The sequence below is a fragment of the Scomber scombrus genome, chromosome 4, assembly GCF_963691925.1.
Source record: "Scomber scombrus chromosome 4, fScoSco1.1, whole genome shotgun sequence".
In the NCBI taxonomy this organism is placed as follows: Eukaryota; Metazoa; Chordata; class Actinopteri; order Scombriformes; family Scombridae; genus Scomber; species Scomber scombrus.
This window is the reverse complement of record NC_084973.1, coordinates 11,411,661-11,424,480: the sequence shown is the minus strand read 5'-3', so window position 1 is coordinate 11,424,480 and position 12,820 is coordinate 11,411,661. Positions and strand designations below refer to the sequence as shown.

General features: G+C 43.9%; 1 protein-coding gene across 1 annotated transcript in view; it reads right to left on the bottom strand.

Annotated features, from left to right (window-relative positions):
- The window catches only part of adgra2 (adhesion G protein-coupled receptor A2), a 35,033-nt gene that overhangs the window by 6,033 nt on the left and 16,180 nt on the right, over window positions 1–12,820 (bottom strand). Inside the window, exons 2-6 of the mRNA XM_062418077.1 lie at window positions 11,997–12,068; window positions 2,211–2,282; window positions 1,154–1,225; window positions 983–1,054; window positions 264–427 (exon numbers count right to left, since the gene is read on the bottom strand). Of these exons, the coding sequence (XP_062274061.1) occupies window positions 264–427; window positions 983–1,054; window positions 1,154–1,225; window positions 2,211–2,282; window positions 11,997–12,068 (452 nt within the window). The remainder of the gene's footprint in view (window positions 1–263; window positions 428–982; window positions 1,055–1,153; window positions 1,226–2,210; window positions 2,283–11,996; window positions 12,069–12,820) is intronic.

Sequence of the window (12,820 nt, the reverse complement as noted above, 5' to 3'; positions counted from 1 at the left end):
TTCTAGAGCAGATTGGATGCAGACAGCAGCAATTCATAAATGCAACCCACAGGATTAGTTGTCAACACAGCACTACTCTACTTTTAGAAATATGTCCCTGTTGAGCTGCTGGAGTAGATTTCTTGCTTCCCATTTGGTCTGCTAATCCTTAAAAATACTAGGACGAACTTGAGCGCTGTTATGAGCGCAAAGTCATTGCCATTCACAAGCCAGTGTCTTCTGAAATAGAGCGGTGAACCGCCTCTTTCTAGCAAAGTCCTCACCACAGCTCATCTGGCTTTCCTTTAGTCCACGCAGGGGCTTTCCCCTCAGACTCCTCGGGTAGGCACACAGGGTTTCGTCCCCCAGCCGGGGTGAACTGCCGCGAATGAAGCCCAGCACCCAGCGCAAGCCACAGTCACATGACAGGTATTCTGAGTTGAAATTCCTGGTGAGAAAAGTCATAGTCATTTATCAGGGAAGACAGCAGGGGTTTGGATGTGCACTTTTACTCGGCCTAGCTCAGAGAGAATATTATGCCTTGTTGTCCATTATAGGATTAACATATCATACCTGCACACGACAAAAAAAATACTTGATTTATTAGGTAACACCCAATGTTTAAGATACAACCTTCACAGATTTACTGTTTTCACTCAATTAACTGACATTGTTATGCAAGGACTGTGAAAACAACCAAAGGTCACATTTGCAATTTATACAGAATTGTCTTCTGATTTATGATGAGCCTAAATTCAAAATAATATTTTTAATCTACAAATCAAAAATACATAAAAACATCCAAATTCAGATAAATGCATGTCAAATTAATTCTCATTGCTAATTTTAGTACTTCTACAGGCTCAAAGTAATTGAAAATGACTTTGCAAACCCTTGAACTCTGAATCTTATCTCTGTCTGGACTATGTATTGTTTTATTCAGATATGGAATGGTATGCCGTGAGACCGAACGTCTGGAGAGCAGAGTGTCTCTAACACTCACACTAGCTTGAGGGACGGCAGCTCCTGAAAAACTCCTGGATCCATGGTTGATATGATGTTGCCAGAGAGATTCCTAGCAGTACACAAATTAAATATGAGTATGTTAACTTGATAGCTTCCCCAAGACACAGAAAGTACAGTGTTTTTATTGAATCCATTATTTATCTCTTACAGTTTAGTGAGATTGGTCAACCCCTGGAACATATCTGCAGTCAGGCAGCCAATGCGGTTGTTGGATAGATCGCTAAAAGTATGAAAAGACAAAAGAATGCATTGGTTATCAGATCAAGTCAAGATGTATCAACACTAGAGAACTGAACTGCAGGACCTTCTTTTGAACCGTATTTAATTAACACAAAGGGATTTTCTCTGCCTCTGGTACCTTGGTTTTCCACTATAGTCTGCTCATTCATATTCTACTACAGGGGTTAGAAAGTTAAATCTGAATCAGCATGCCCACAGACTCTGCCACTTTCCCTTATCTCTACTCCATGGGACCCCAGTAAAAGTTTATCACCAAAAGCAGGGCCCCTGTTCTGCTGTCCACCTCTGAGTGTGATGTATAGCCACAGCCAGAGAGGGATCTGCTCTGTTGCACCTCTGACACTACCCAGCAGAGAGCTGTCCAGAGCATGTGTTTATCTCCCCCTGTTTGTTTTGAGAAGCCCCAGACCTTGCAGGGAAAACACAAGTAGGGGGAGGAGGGAAGGGGAGTCACACGGCGCGGCACAGACGACCAGCTCCGACCCACACCGCAACCAGACCTCAGTGTCCAAAAACACAATGAGTGAGCAGCGAGTGGTTGCGAACAGTCACCCTGTCACATCCAATGACGTGTGAGGAGCCTCTGCATGGCCCTGAGGTTTCCACAGTGGTGGAGCGGGGCACCAGAGATGAGATTGCAGGCCCCCAAAAGGATCAGCAGAAACACTTAACGGAGGAGGCCTTTATGGTCACATTAACACTGGGAGCTCAATATAACGCATGACATCTGCCAAGAGCTGCCAAAACAGTGCACACTTAAGATAGATGTGGGGGATATGTGGGTTTGTGTCTTTCAACCGTGAAACTGTCGAACAATGCTGCTCATGTCATAAAAACTACCCTCACTCCTGCATTTGTCTCATATAAAACAATTCAAAATTTCCATGTCTGTGTTTATGATTTCTGTTAATATATTTGCTGCTCTGAACCCGAATGGAATGTGAATCATGTTAATGTCTACTTACAGTTTCCGAAGCTCAGACAGGCCTTGGAAAGCTCCGGGCATGATGGTGCTGATTAAGTTGTGCTTGAGGTCCCTGGAGAGAAAGAGAAAAATATTAGGTCAATGGGAAAATGCATGCAGGGATGATGTTGAAACATCAGGAGAAAGCTTCTTTAAGTGAAAATGAAGGGGAGTGGTGGATACACATGTCCTAACCTGGCTCCTCCAGTGGGAAACAGCAGGGGATTTCTGCACACAGATAGGAAATCTTACCCCATCAGCCACCTGGGCTTGACACCAGCAAAATGCAGATACTTGACCAAGTAAAATATTAGTGGAATATAAAACTGCAAGCAAGGGGTTCTGTTGTTTTTCAGCTTGTTTCAAAATGACACTTCCCACGACAAACTTGGCCACTGCAGCACCATAAATATTAATCCCTTTGACTGTCTTTGAAGATCTAATTTGATACTATCCGCTGCACTCTTCTCCACCCTTTTCCCATTCCGCACCCAAAGCCATGTGTTAAACAATTCAGCCGCATGCCCCCTTCCATCAGCTATAACCTGCATTTGATTTTGAATCCAAGAAATGTCTTTATTGGTCAGTAGGGAATAGGTTAAAGCAGGTCAGGAGACGGATGGTTATCTGCAGGACATGGCCAACGTAGGTTGGAATGTGATCCATGTTCCTACAGCATGAAAAATGCCTAATCCCATTGGACTCATCACAGAGGAGGATTTCCTTACAGGAGCTCACAAGCATTAACACTGCGGTATACAGGCTGCCTTTTTTCTCTATTCCATCCCTACCCAGGATGCCACTGTGGTAGGCTGGACCTCAGGGGACTTTCTGGTCCTTTTTTCGCGCAATAGTTATCTGTCATCACCATTCTCGACCACGCTGCCTCACACCACCTCAGGCGTCTCTTAACCATTGCCTTGTCCGCTTTCCAAGAGATGAGCTATTTTGATCAAACTGGGGCAGGAAAATTGTTTCAGAAAATGGCTTCCAGTAAAAAAAAATTGACTATGCGGTATGGCTGGGATAGAGTCAGAGATCAGGGGTTTTGCTGTTGTTCCAAGCTCTCGCGGCCATTGCTCATATCTGGATTATAGATGGGAGACAGGTTATAATGATGGAGGAAAAGCTATCTGGCCTTGGACCAAAAGGCTGAGGTCTGTTGTGTTTGTCTCATAGCAGACAGCCTTGGACAGCTCAGCACAGCTCTTTGAGTGGATGCCAGCTTGTCAGACTGAACTCTTTGCAACAACTTCACAGCTTTTAAAAAAAGGTGGAGATGTTTCCACCTCTCTGATTCAAACTGTATCTGTTCAACAGCCCTTTCACTGTGTGTGTGTGTGTGTGTGTGTGTGTGTGTGTGTGTGTGTGTGTGTGTGTAGCCTTGTTGGTCTGTCACAATGTATGCAGTAATCTTAATGTGGCACTCTGAATGTATGTGTTTCTGTGTGTCAGTAGCTGTATAGGGTTTGTTGACCGGGGCAGGGGGAGAACAATACTGCTGTTTCCAGTCTGTGTGTCCCGGGGCTCATTAGCGCAGCAATGAAAAGCAAGGCACTGCCCACTATTTCCTCTCTCTGATGGCGCATACACATACGCACACACATGCATTTGCTGTGTAACATTAACCTTGAATACCTGCATTCAAACATGCATTTACAATTGGGTTAAGATGATATGGAGAGTACAGTAGGGCAGAGCCCCTGTAAACACCAAATTCTAATTCGGTCACTATATTTAAGCTCTTATTCAGATGAAGAGTGGAATAATGGAATAATACCTTACGACACCTCTACAGCTTTTCTTTAAATTTGATGTTAGTTGTACACAGCTGCCCAAATATGTCAGTATAATCAAGCAGGAGGATTTGATAGCTCAGGTGTGATTTATACACAGAAATAAAACAGCTTAACTGCACTTTTGTCTTATTGTTAGTGTTGGCAATATTGAGTTGCATATACAGTAATTGCTTAATGCCTAGAATTAGCACACCTTCAACCTTCTTCAGACATTTTCATGGGCATCTGTATGTGTGTGTGTGTGTGTGTGTGTGTGTGTGGGGGGGGGGGGGGGGGGGGTGTGGAATTCATGCTTTTATTAGAAAGCTGACAACAACATGCAGCAGGTTCAAAGTAAGGACATTGTTAAACCCCCAGAGCACCCAACTTTTAAAGCTTTAATTATAGAACTACTTAGAGATGTGTGTTACTGTTTGTGTTGGTATTTCCCTTCCTTCTGGTCTCTGTTACAAAATAAATCTCAATTTCAATTAAATTATCTTAAATAGTACAATAAGGATAATACTATTAATAATAATAATGATCATAATAACAATAATGTTAACAATAATAATAATAATAATAATAATAATAATATTAATAATAATAGAGACAATACTAAGATGTAAACAAACAGAACTTACACACAAGCACAAGCAAAGACACACACAAACACATTGAATTTGCTGCTCACACACACACACACACACACACCAAACACACACACACACACACACACACACACACACACACACACACACACACACACACACACACACACACACACACATACACACCTAGCCACAAATTTTATGCCAGTGAAAGCATGCTGAGAACCACAGTATTATAATCTATGAGCACTTCAAACTATTTGTAGTTGAACCTTTTTCCTAGTGTATTGACAACTAATATACACCAAACATCCGCATTTCCCACAGTCTGCTCCTTTACATGGTACTTCAGAGGGTAGAGTGCTGTGTGTGCTTTGGCCTGAAGAATACAGTATCAACAGTCCACTACTTCTCATACACTCTCTTATCACCAAGCTGGGGAATGTGGAGGAGCTCACCAGAGACAACAGGACTATAAACACTAGCCAAACCACTGTAGCCAAAATATAAGCTATAAATATAAATGTAAGCCCTTGTTCACCACCATAATCAAAGCAAAAGCTGTACTCTAGCCCCTAAAAGCTATCTCAACTCTTTAGAAGATTTATTTCAAACTTTATTTCAAACCTACAGTCACAAACAGCACCTTTAGGAGGGCTCATGCTCAGGCGATGACTTGTCTGTGTGCCCTCTGGAGCAGACAGCGCCCTCCCTGACAACAGCTTCACAGCTCAGCAGCCTTGACACTGATGACAACAGCTGTCACCAAGAGGATAATATCAGAGACAAGAAATAATTCAAAGCCTCACACTTGCCGAGCATGAAAATATCACAGTTTAGAAGCCTAGAAGTTGCAAGTTGTAGTGAATACCACAATAACTATCTCAGTAGCAGCATGTGCTTTTTCAAATAGTAACATGATTGGTGGTGACACATTACATTTATCACTTAGGAATTTGATGCCGTTTCTCTTTGAGTTGGTGCTTTGTAACCTTGTGAGTGCAGTGCTTTATCCCCTTCGCCACATGTGGCCTATGTGATTGGGTTGTGACAGATTCAAGCTCACTCCCAGCCCAAAAGAGGCCATTGTTTGCTGCCGCTGGGCCTAACACCAGAGCCTGACATTAAGAATGTCTTTTTTTCCCCAAAAAACTCCTCCTAATCAATGGGGCTGGTCCTCTGCCATTCTGAAGAGTCATTTCTCTGTGGGTACATGGGATGAGCACCTGGGCCCCATGCAGGCTGGAGAGGAGCGACGTGCTTGTAGGGCAGCAAGAGGGTAATAATGAAGACACGGTCTATAAAGCGCTCCAGACGTGGAGTGCTCCATTATCACGAGCACAGCAGCAGGGACTGGAGTGTTCCAGTGACATTGTTTAGGCCCCCGGCCCTGGAGGGAGCTGGGAAAATGACTGAAGCGAGGGAATGGCCACTCATTATCGGCAGACTAGAATCAAGAATTTCCTGTTCCTGGAATTTTTTTGGTGGAAAGTTGTGGCATTTCAGAGACAATTTTCTGTGCTGTAACTCTATTTATTTCCTGATGCAAATCTGTGGGTTAAAGGTATGTTGGAAAAAGAAAGCAAAGGGGTTAGCTGGCACCTTGGCTCCTGACAGAGGTCAGTGGAGACCATTTTTGTGCCGCGTGTCATTTCCTGTCTGGTTGCCGTCTCTAGCAGAGGCCCTTGCTCGTTTATTTTTACAGTTTCCTTTTTCTCCTTTTTTTACTAGCTAGCTTTCCCCTTTAGGGAGGGGCAGGTGGGTTAGGGGATTCAGTACTGAGCAAAATCGTCCCTGTGTATGGCCCCGCAGACCCCACCTCCCTACTCCTCAACACACTTGCTCACAATGGGGGCTCTGTAACACAGGCCCCAAACGTACTCCTGCCTTCCCCCCAAAAACAGGAAACCAGGATCTGCCGAGCTCTTGTTTTTATACTAATTTCCTGCTTTGCTGCCCCTTCCCCAGATTATTTTCTTTATTTTTTTTCTGGTTCCTCTCAGATTGGAAGGCTAATCAACTTTTTGTCGGTATTCATCTGGAAACCAATTGCTTTTTAAGTACTGGCTGTCATAAGATGCAGCTCACAAAATGTAGACATATCAATAAAATTACAGTTTGTGGATTACTGCTGGACAAATACTTTGGTCTCTTCCTTTCAAACATGGACAATTATCACCACCGCAGTAATATGCTTCAAATGAATAGGACCCTCAGCTCTGCTTATGACTGATGGTAACATAAACTCTGGATTCAGCTGCACAGCATTTAGGGATCTACAGAAATAGCAATATACACTTTTATTTGAAGTGTAAAATTTCCTAAGTTGATTATATGTTTCTATAGTCTGCAGCAAGAGGAGCTGGACATTATTCTGCCAAAGAAAACTGTGGAACCACAAACTGTTTAGGAGCAGCCTAGAAATGGGGGTGATGCCCGCTGCTAATTTCGTGAAATCTACCAGCCTGCACAGCAGTCAGAAACAATGAAACTTAGTTATGTTTGTAATGGGACATACAGTACGTCATCATAGTTGTCTGTCAGATTACTAATCATGTAGCAAAAGCCAAAGTGTCTCAGGGTCAGAAGTGACAGCTGTTTTTCCACTTACTGGTCTCAATAATATTTATAAAATAATATTATTACAATGTGTTCTGGTGCCAAATTGAGTCATTTGCACAGAAAGACCCATAAGTCTCACTGAATGTCTGTACCAATGAGTCAGTAGACGTGGGGTTGAAACAAAGTACACTTTACAACTGGGAAGGAAACAGGAACAAACGCCTTTCATTCAAATTATCTATGAATAGGGAGACTCATGTCCGAGAGTGAATTTTCAGCCAGTAGATGGACTACAGCATGTAGAGAGCGGGTAGGGGGAGGTACAGTGAGGGACACGGTGAGCTAGGAGAGGGGAGATGCAAAAATAAAGCAGAAAAAGGAACACAGACGGAAGTGGGGGGAAGTAAGTCTAGAAAAGCTCAAGTTCCTCCAGAGGAAAATGCCATTGAAACCATATCAAGTTTGCCAAATGAGTGTGCGAGAGAGAGTTACTGGCGTATAAAGCGTACAATTTGGTAATGGGCTTATGAGGGGGCTTGCTTGCTGTTTCAATAAACCCCCAGAGCCATGACTGAGCTAGGCTTGCAATACAAACACACCCCGTTCCTTCAGTTTATCTGAAAGACACATCTGGAGTCTATCAACTCCAGCAGCACCCCCCTTTCTGTTTCCACTCTCCAGCACGCTTAACCCCTTCCTCACCCGCTCCGCCCCTTAATGTCATGCACTCTCATTAGGTGACCGTTGCCTAACCGGGGGCCATTCAATGGCGTGTGCAGGAAAACATACTAACACAAATATTCATTCTCCTGTGAGGGAGAAATGAAACTCCCATGTGCGACCTCCAGAGCTGGCCCGGGCTCTCCTTGGAGTGGTGGGCTGGTACAATCTGAACCTTGTCTTACCCAGACTGGTCTAGACAGAGGGGCTCCTTGCCATGTCCGCACATTTCCCTCTGTTTTTACACATTACAGTATAGCGCTGCCTACCTCTGCTTTGTTCCCACTCATCAAGGTAATTTGCTTAGCCTCTGTGGAAATAATGTTAATCTCCTGCTAAGGAAAACAAGCTCAGGTTTATATAAGACAAACTGCAGGAGTGTGTGTTCCCTCACTCCCTCCCTTTTCCTCTCCTTCCCTCTCTCTCCAGCCACCATACCATCTTTAGCCATCTCGGCTCCACTTCCCCTGTGTCAGATGGTAAAGTTGTTTAAGTTGGACTACTTCCTAACCCCAGCTGCTCAGAATGGCAGAGGCGATTTCAAGGTCGGTTTCAGGGAGGCTCTGAAAGGCAAAAACTGAGTGGATCTCATCTCCCCTTTTGTAAAACAAGCACTATCACTTGTAATCATAATAGATGTAATGTGATGATACTGTATAGTATATATTTTCTATCGTGTGCAGAATTTTTCTAAGACTTGTCCAACATATGCACATTCTCATGCCCTGAATGACTTATTGGTCACAGGTTTCAGTGCAAACTTCCCTCAATTCTTGTTGCGTTACATGAATCACAAACTCTTTATTTCCTGCCCTGGAATGAAGTTGTTGTGAGTAAAGTTTTTGCTAATGTTGCATTATAGTTCCTGTGCATATTCTTTGACAGCACAGGAAAAGTGAATGTACAGTCATGTCAGGTAGATTAAGGGATCACTTCAGACTCTCTTGTTGACAAAGTCTATAATGCTGCCAACACCCTGAGCTTCTAACCAGCCCTAACCACAAACCTCACTCCTGCCTTTCAGACCTGTCCACTGAAGCGCCCTGCTGCTCCCTCATCCATCATCATCACTGCCCTCTGCTCTCCCTCTCTGCTCCCTTTCTCCCCGTAGGGTGAGCAGACCTGGTAATGAGGGCCCCTTGTGCCTTGCCTGCCTGTCCTGTGTCCCATGGTGCAGTGGGGCCCAGTTGGACAAGAGCCAGACTACCTCGACCCTCTTTGCTCATTATTCTCATTACCTCGCCTCAAATCAGCACAGGACAGGCTGCTGGGATCTGTCCACAACTCATAAAGGTCCCGGCTCGTTAGTGGGGCTGCCAGCGTCAGCTCCCATCAGAGAGGGTGTGCACAGAGGTGGAGGTACTCGAATAGGTACACCGGTGCAGTGTCGGAGGCCTGATAGCTTGTATGTGCATGCATGTGTATGTAAGTGACCGTACTGCATATTGCCAGCACTGCCACACAAGCCAGGTATGATTCAATGAGTGTTTCATCCCAAAAGCTGGAAAGAAACAAAGTATTCCAAGATCCAAATGTAGCTGTTGGATGGCAAACCTATTAAAAAAAGCTACAAAAACACAGTAGTCCAGTAAGAGGGCAAAAACAAACAAGGCTAAATTGCTCCTCTGCACTTGGGTGGTTTGGCAGGTTATGAAGGCAATAGTGGCTTTGAGGAGGTTTGTCCCAATGAAAGGGCTAACTGTGTAGATTGCTGCACTGTCTGGCCCGGGCCTGGAGGAGGGTGGCCTGCCCTGGAGCTGTATTCTCCCACTAACAACAGCAGATCAGACTGCATTCAACTCTGAATAGACGTCTGGTGTGAGCATGTGGGTGTGAGTGCACGTCTGCTGAGAGAGTTACCAGACCCATTTGAAATGACTGGACGAGAGGTGAAGGTGCCCATACTAGGAAACACACTCAGAGTTACAGTACATGCCGAAGTGACAACAGAGATGGGCCGAGAGTGAGAGTGTGTGTGCAGCCAGGGAGCAGACAGTGTTTATCCTCGTCACGTAGAGGAAGAGATGCTGTGTAATTCCCTGATGTGTGTTTACTCAGCCCTAGTAGGCTGGCCTTTGATTAGATCACTGACCACAGAACTGTTCACTACTGCTCCAAATGACAAGCACATGTAGACAACATACTGGAAACAATGAGAAGACCTGAACGGACAAAACAAAACGGTAATCTCACAGGGAAGGAAAAATGTAGCACATTAAGTAAACAGGCAACAAAACTTGCATCCAAATTTTCACTGTAAACTCACTTCTCATTTCATCCCTTGAAACACTTCCATCATTGCAACGGTGAATTTCAATGTGGCATTTTTCACATCAGACAGCAATTTTCCCATGAGCTCAGATGTAATTATAAGCTGTGCAGGGCTCAATTAAAGGTTGAAGACGTCAGAGTGAGTGAGCAGACCTCCACTGCTGTGTGTCAGAGAGCCAGCAGAGGTTGAGGCAGAGGAGTGAAATGAGGCCTGCATGATTTACGTTATGTCCTCTCCTTACACCAGACGCCCACATCTCCCTCTGTGGAGCAAAAGTATGTGTGTGTTAAAGTTTGTCTGCCTGTTCTGTTTCTTTTCTCCTTGCTCTCTTAGTTAAGAGTCTACAAGAAAGCTCCACCCTGTTCCTCCCTGCTAGTTTTACCCCTGCTCCAGGTACAAAGGCCAGTTAGTGGGTAAGCTCAGGTTACTCGACCCACCGACCCTGTAGCGCTACAGGGAGCCTTGTCCGCACTTACAAAAACAAGCAACATCAGCTCATTTTACATCATGCACTTTAAGCTACAGACCTACTTTGGCTTTACTTCTCTCCAAAGTAGTATTAGTCACAGGATCTAAGTGTAGGGTCTTCCTGTCAACAACTTTATCAGCTTCTTTGCTTCACCAGGGTGCAAGACAGTTGAGGTGAGAGCTGAGAACTTGGCCTTGAAACTAATCACCCGTGGCGTTCACATGGCAGACATAAAAACAGCAACTTCAGCAAATTTGGCTTTTGTTCTCGACCGGCACATCTGGTGTGAACAGTAGGTAGGTACTAACAAGCTAACAACTATGGCAAATTACCATATTTTTCTTTCTTCCAACATTTTTGAAAAAAGCTCGTTAGCTTCATGGGTGGCAGCTCTGAGTGGCATGTGGAACTAATATCCCTACCCAACCCCCCTACACCATCCCTCAACAAAATAAGTGTCTGCCAGACTACAGTATCCAGACTGAAGCTGCTCCATGTGTGTTGTTAGCTACCAGGATGCTATAAAGATTTACTGGGATGCTCTGTAAAAGAACACTCCCTGAATCAGTAATTTCCGTTGGATGGGACACATATTAGATGAAATTCTCACATCGGAGTATCCAGAAAGCCTGCAGTTGGATGCCATAGCATGTAAACACTGTCACGACTATGGAGCTAGCCCAAGGACACACAGCACCTGAAAAATCAGTCTGGATCATCCACTGCTGTTTGAATCTATATTTGACAAGTTAGATCTCACTCAGACTACTGAAGTCTAAGAGCAATTTTCTCTCTATTGGAGTCACTATTCTTCTAAAAAAAAAGAGTGGTATGGCTGCGATACACAAGACAACACTCATAGGCAACATTTTCCAATATGGTCCCTTTCCTGTTTGTTACCAGCAGTGCTGCTTATTTGTATTTCCCCACAAAATTCTCTTGTCTATCACCTATCTAACACCCCATTCAAAGAGATTATGGTACTACTAAGGAGGGCCAGACTGTCTGTGAGCCACAGGCAAAGCTGCCAAAGCACACCTCTTGTCAGGGATCCCCTTATCTTGTCCAGTGGAGTGGGGCTTACCTGATAACGAAGGACTGGAGTGTAATTATGTGAACTTTTCAACATAACTCTTTGATAGCCAGTCTGAGTGTATCAGCCTCCCTTCTGGACAGAGGCCCATTGGATAGAAGCACACTGAGCTGCTCAGATCTCACTGATACCCTGTCTGTTTTTCTCTATCCCAAAGCAAGCCAAAATGACCGACCGCGCATGGATGCATCGTATATATATCACCCACACGATAAACATGACATTGTAACAATCTGGAAAAGGGAAGTATTAATAAAGGATGATAAACAGTCGGCTACTCACAGCTTCTCCAAAGCGTTAAGTCCAAAGAAGGATCCATTTCTTAAAACTCTGATTTTGTTCTGGCTCAGGATCCTAAAAAGGAAAAAACACAGTATTGTTAGGAATATTCCACTGAGGATAAACTGAAGCATATCTTATACTCAAACTCAAATATGCAAAATTACAATCTTGGACATCAGTTTTACTGAAAAAGAAGAAGTCAGGTTTAACCAAACACACGCTGCAAGGGTCAAAAGTAAAGGATCTGAACCATTGTATGTCCACTTTGTGCTGCAGTCACACGTAAGATTAGCTTGGCCAGAGACATTAGGCAAAGATGTTTCCAATTAATGTTAAAGACTGAAGAGAACATCAAGATTAGACGGGAAACTGTAATCTTGATAATCATTTAGCATTTTCGCATTTTTACATCAAAAGGATGTCTCTCCACATCAAACGCTATGTTAATTAGCCCTTTCCCTACTGGCGAATCACTTGGCTTACAGGACTCTTATCAGACCAGAGGGCTCCAGGACACACTGGAAGCGAGGTTGAGATGTCTGACGGGAGTGGGATCATGGGAAATGGATATTTACAGTAATCAGTCTGCTCTGAGGGACCTGCTCTTGTCAAAGTTGGTTGTGATAGCTGTACATTTTTAATAATTTCAAACTCAGACTCAAACTCATACTCATACTCATACCTTGTCTCCATTTAAAAAGCTGTTTAAAGGAACATAACAGTAATTGCTGCCTGGCTTATGTCCATTGACAGCACTTTTCCAATTCAGGAAGTGCAATGTCCTCACAGTGTTATAAGAAGTCTAGATGGACTTGGAGGTTCTG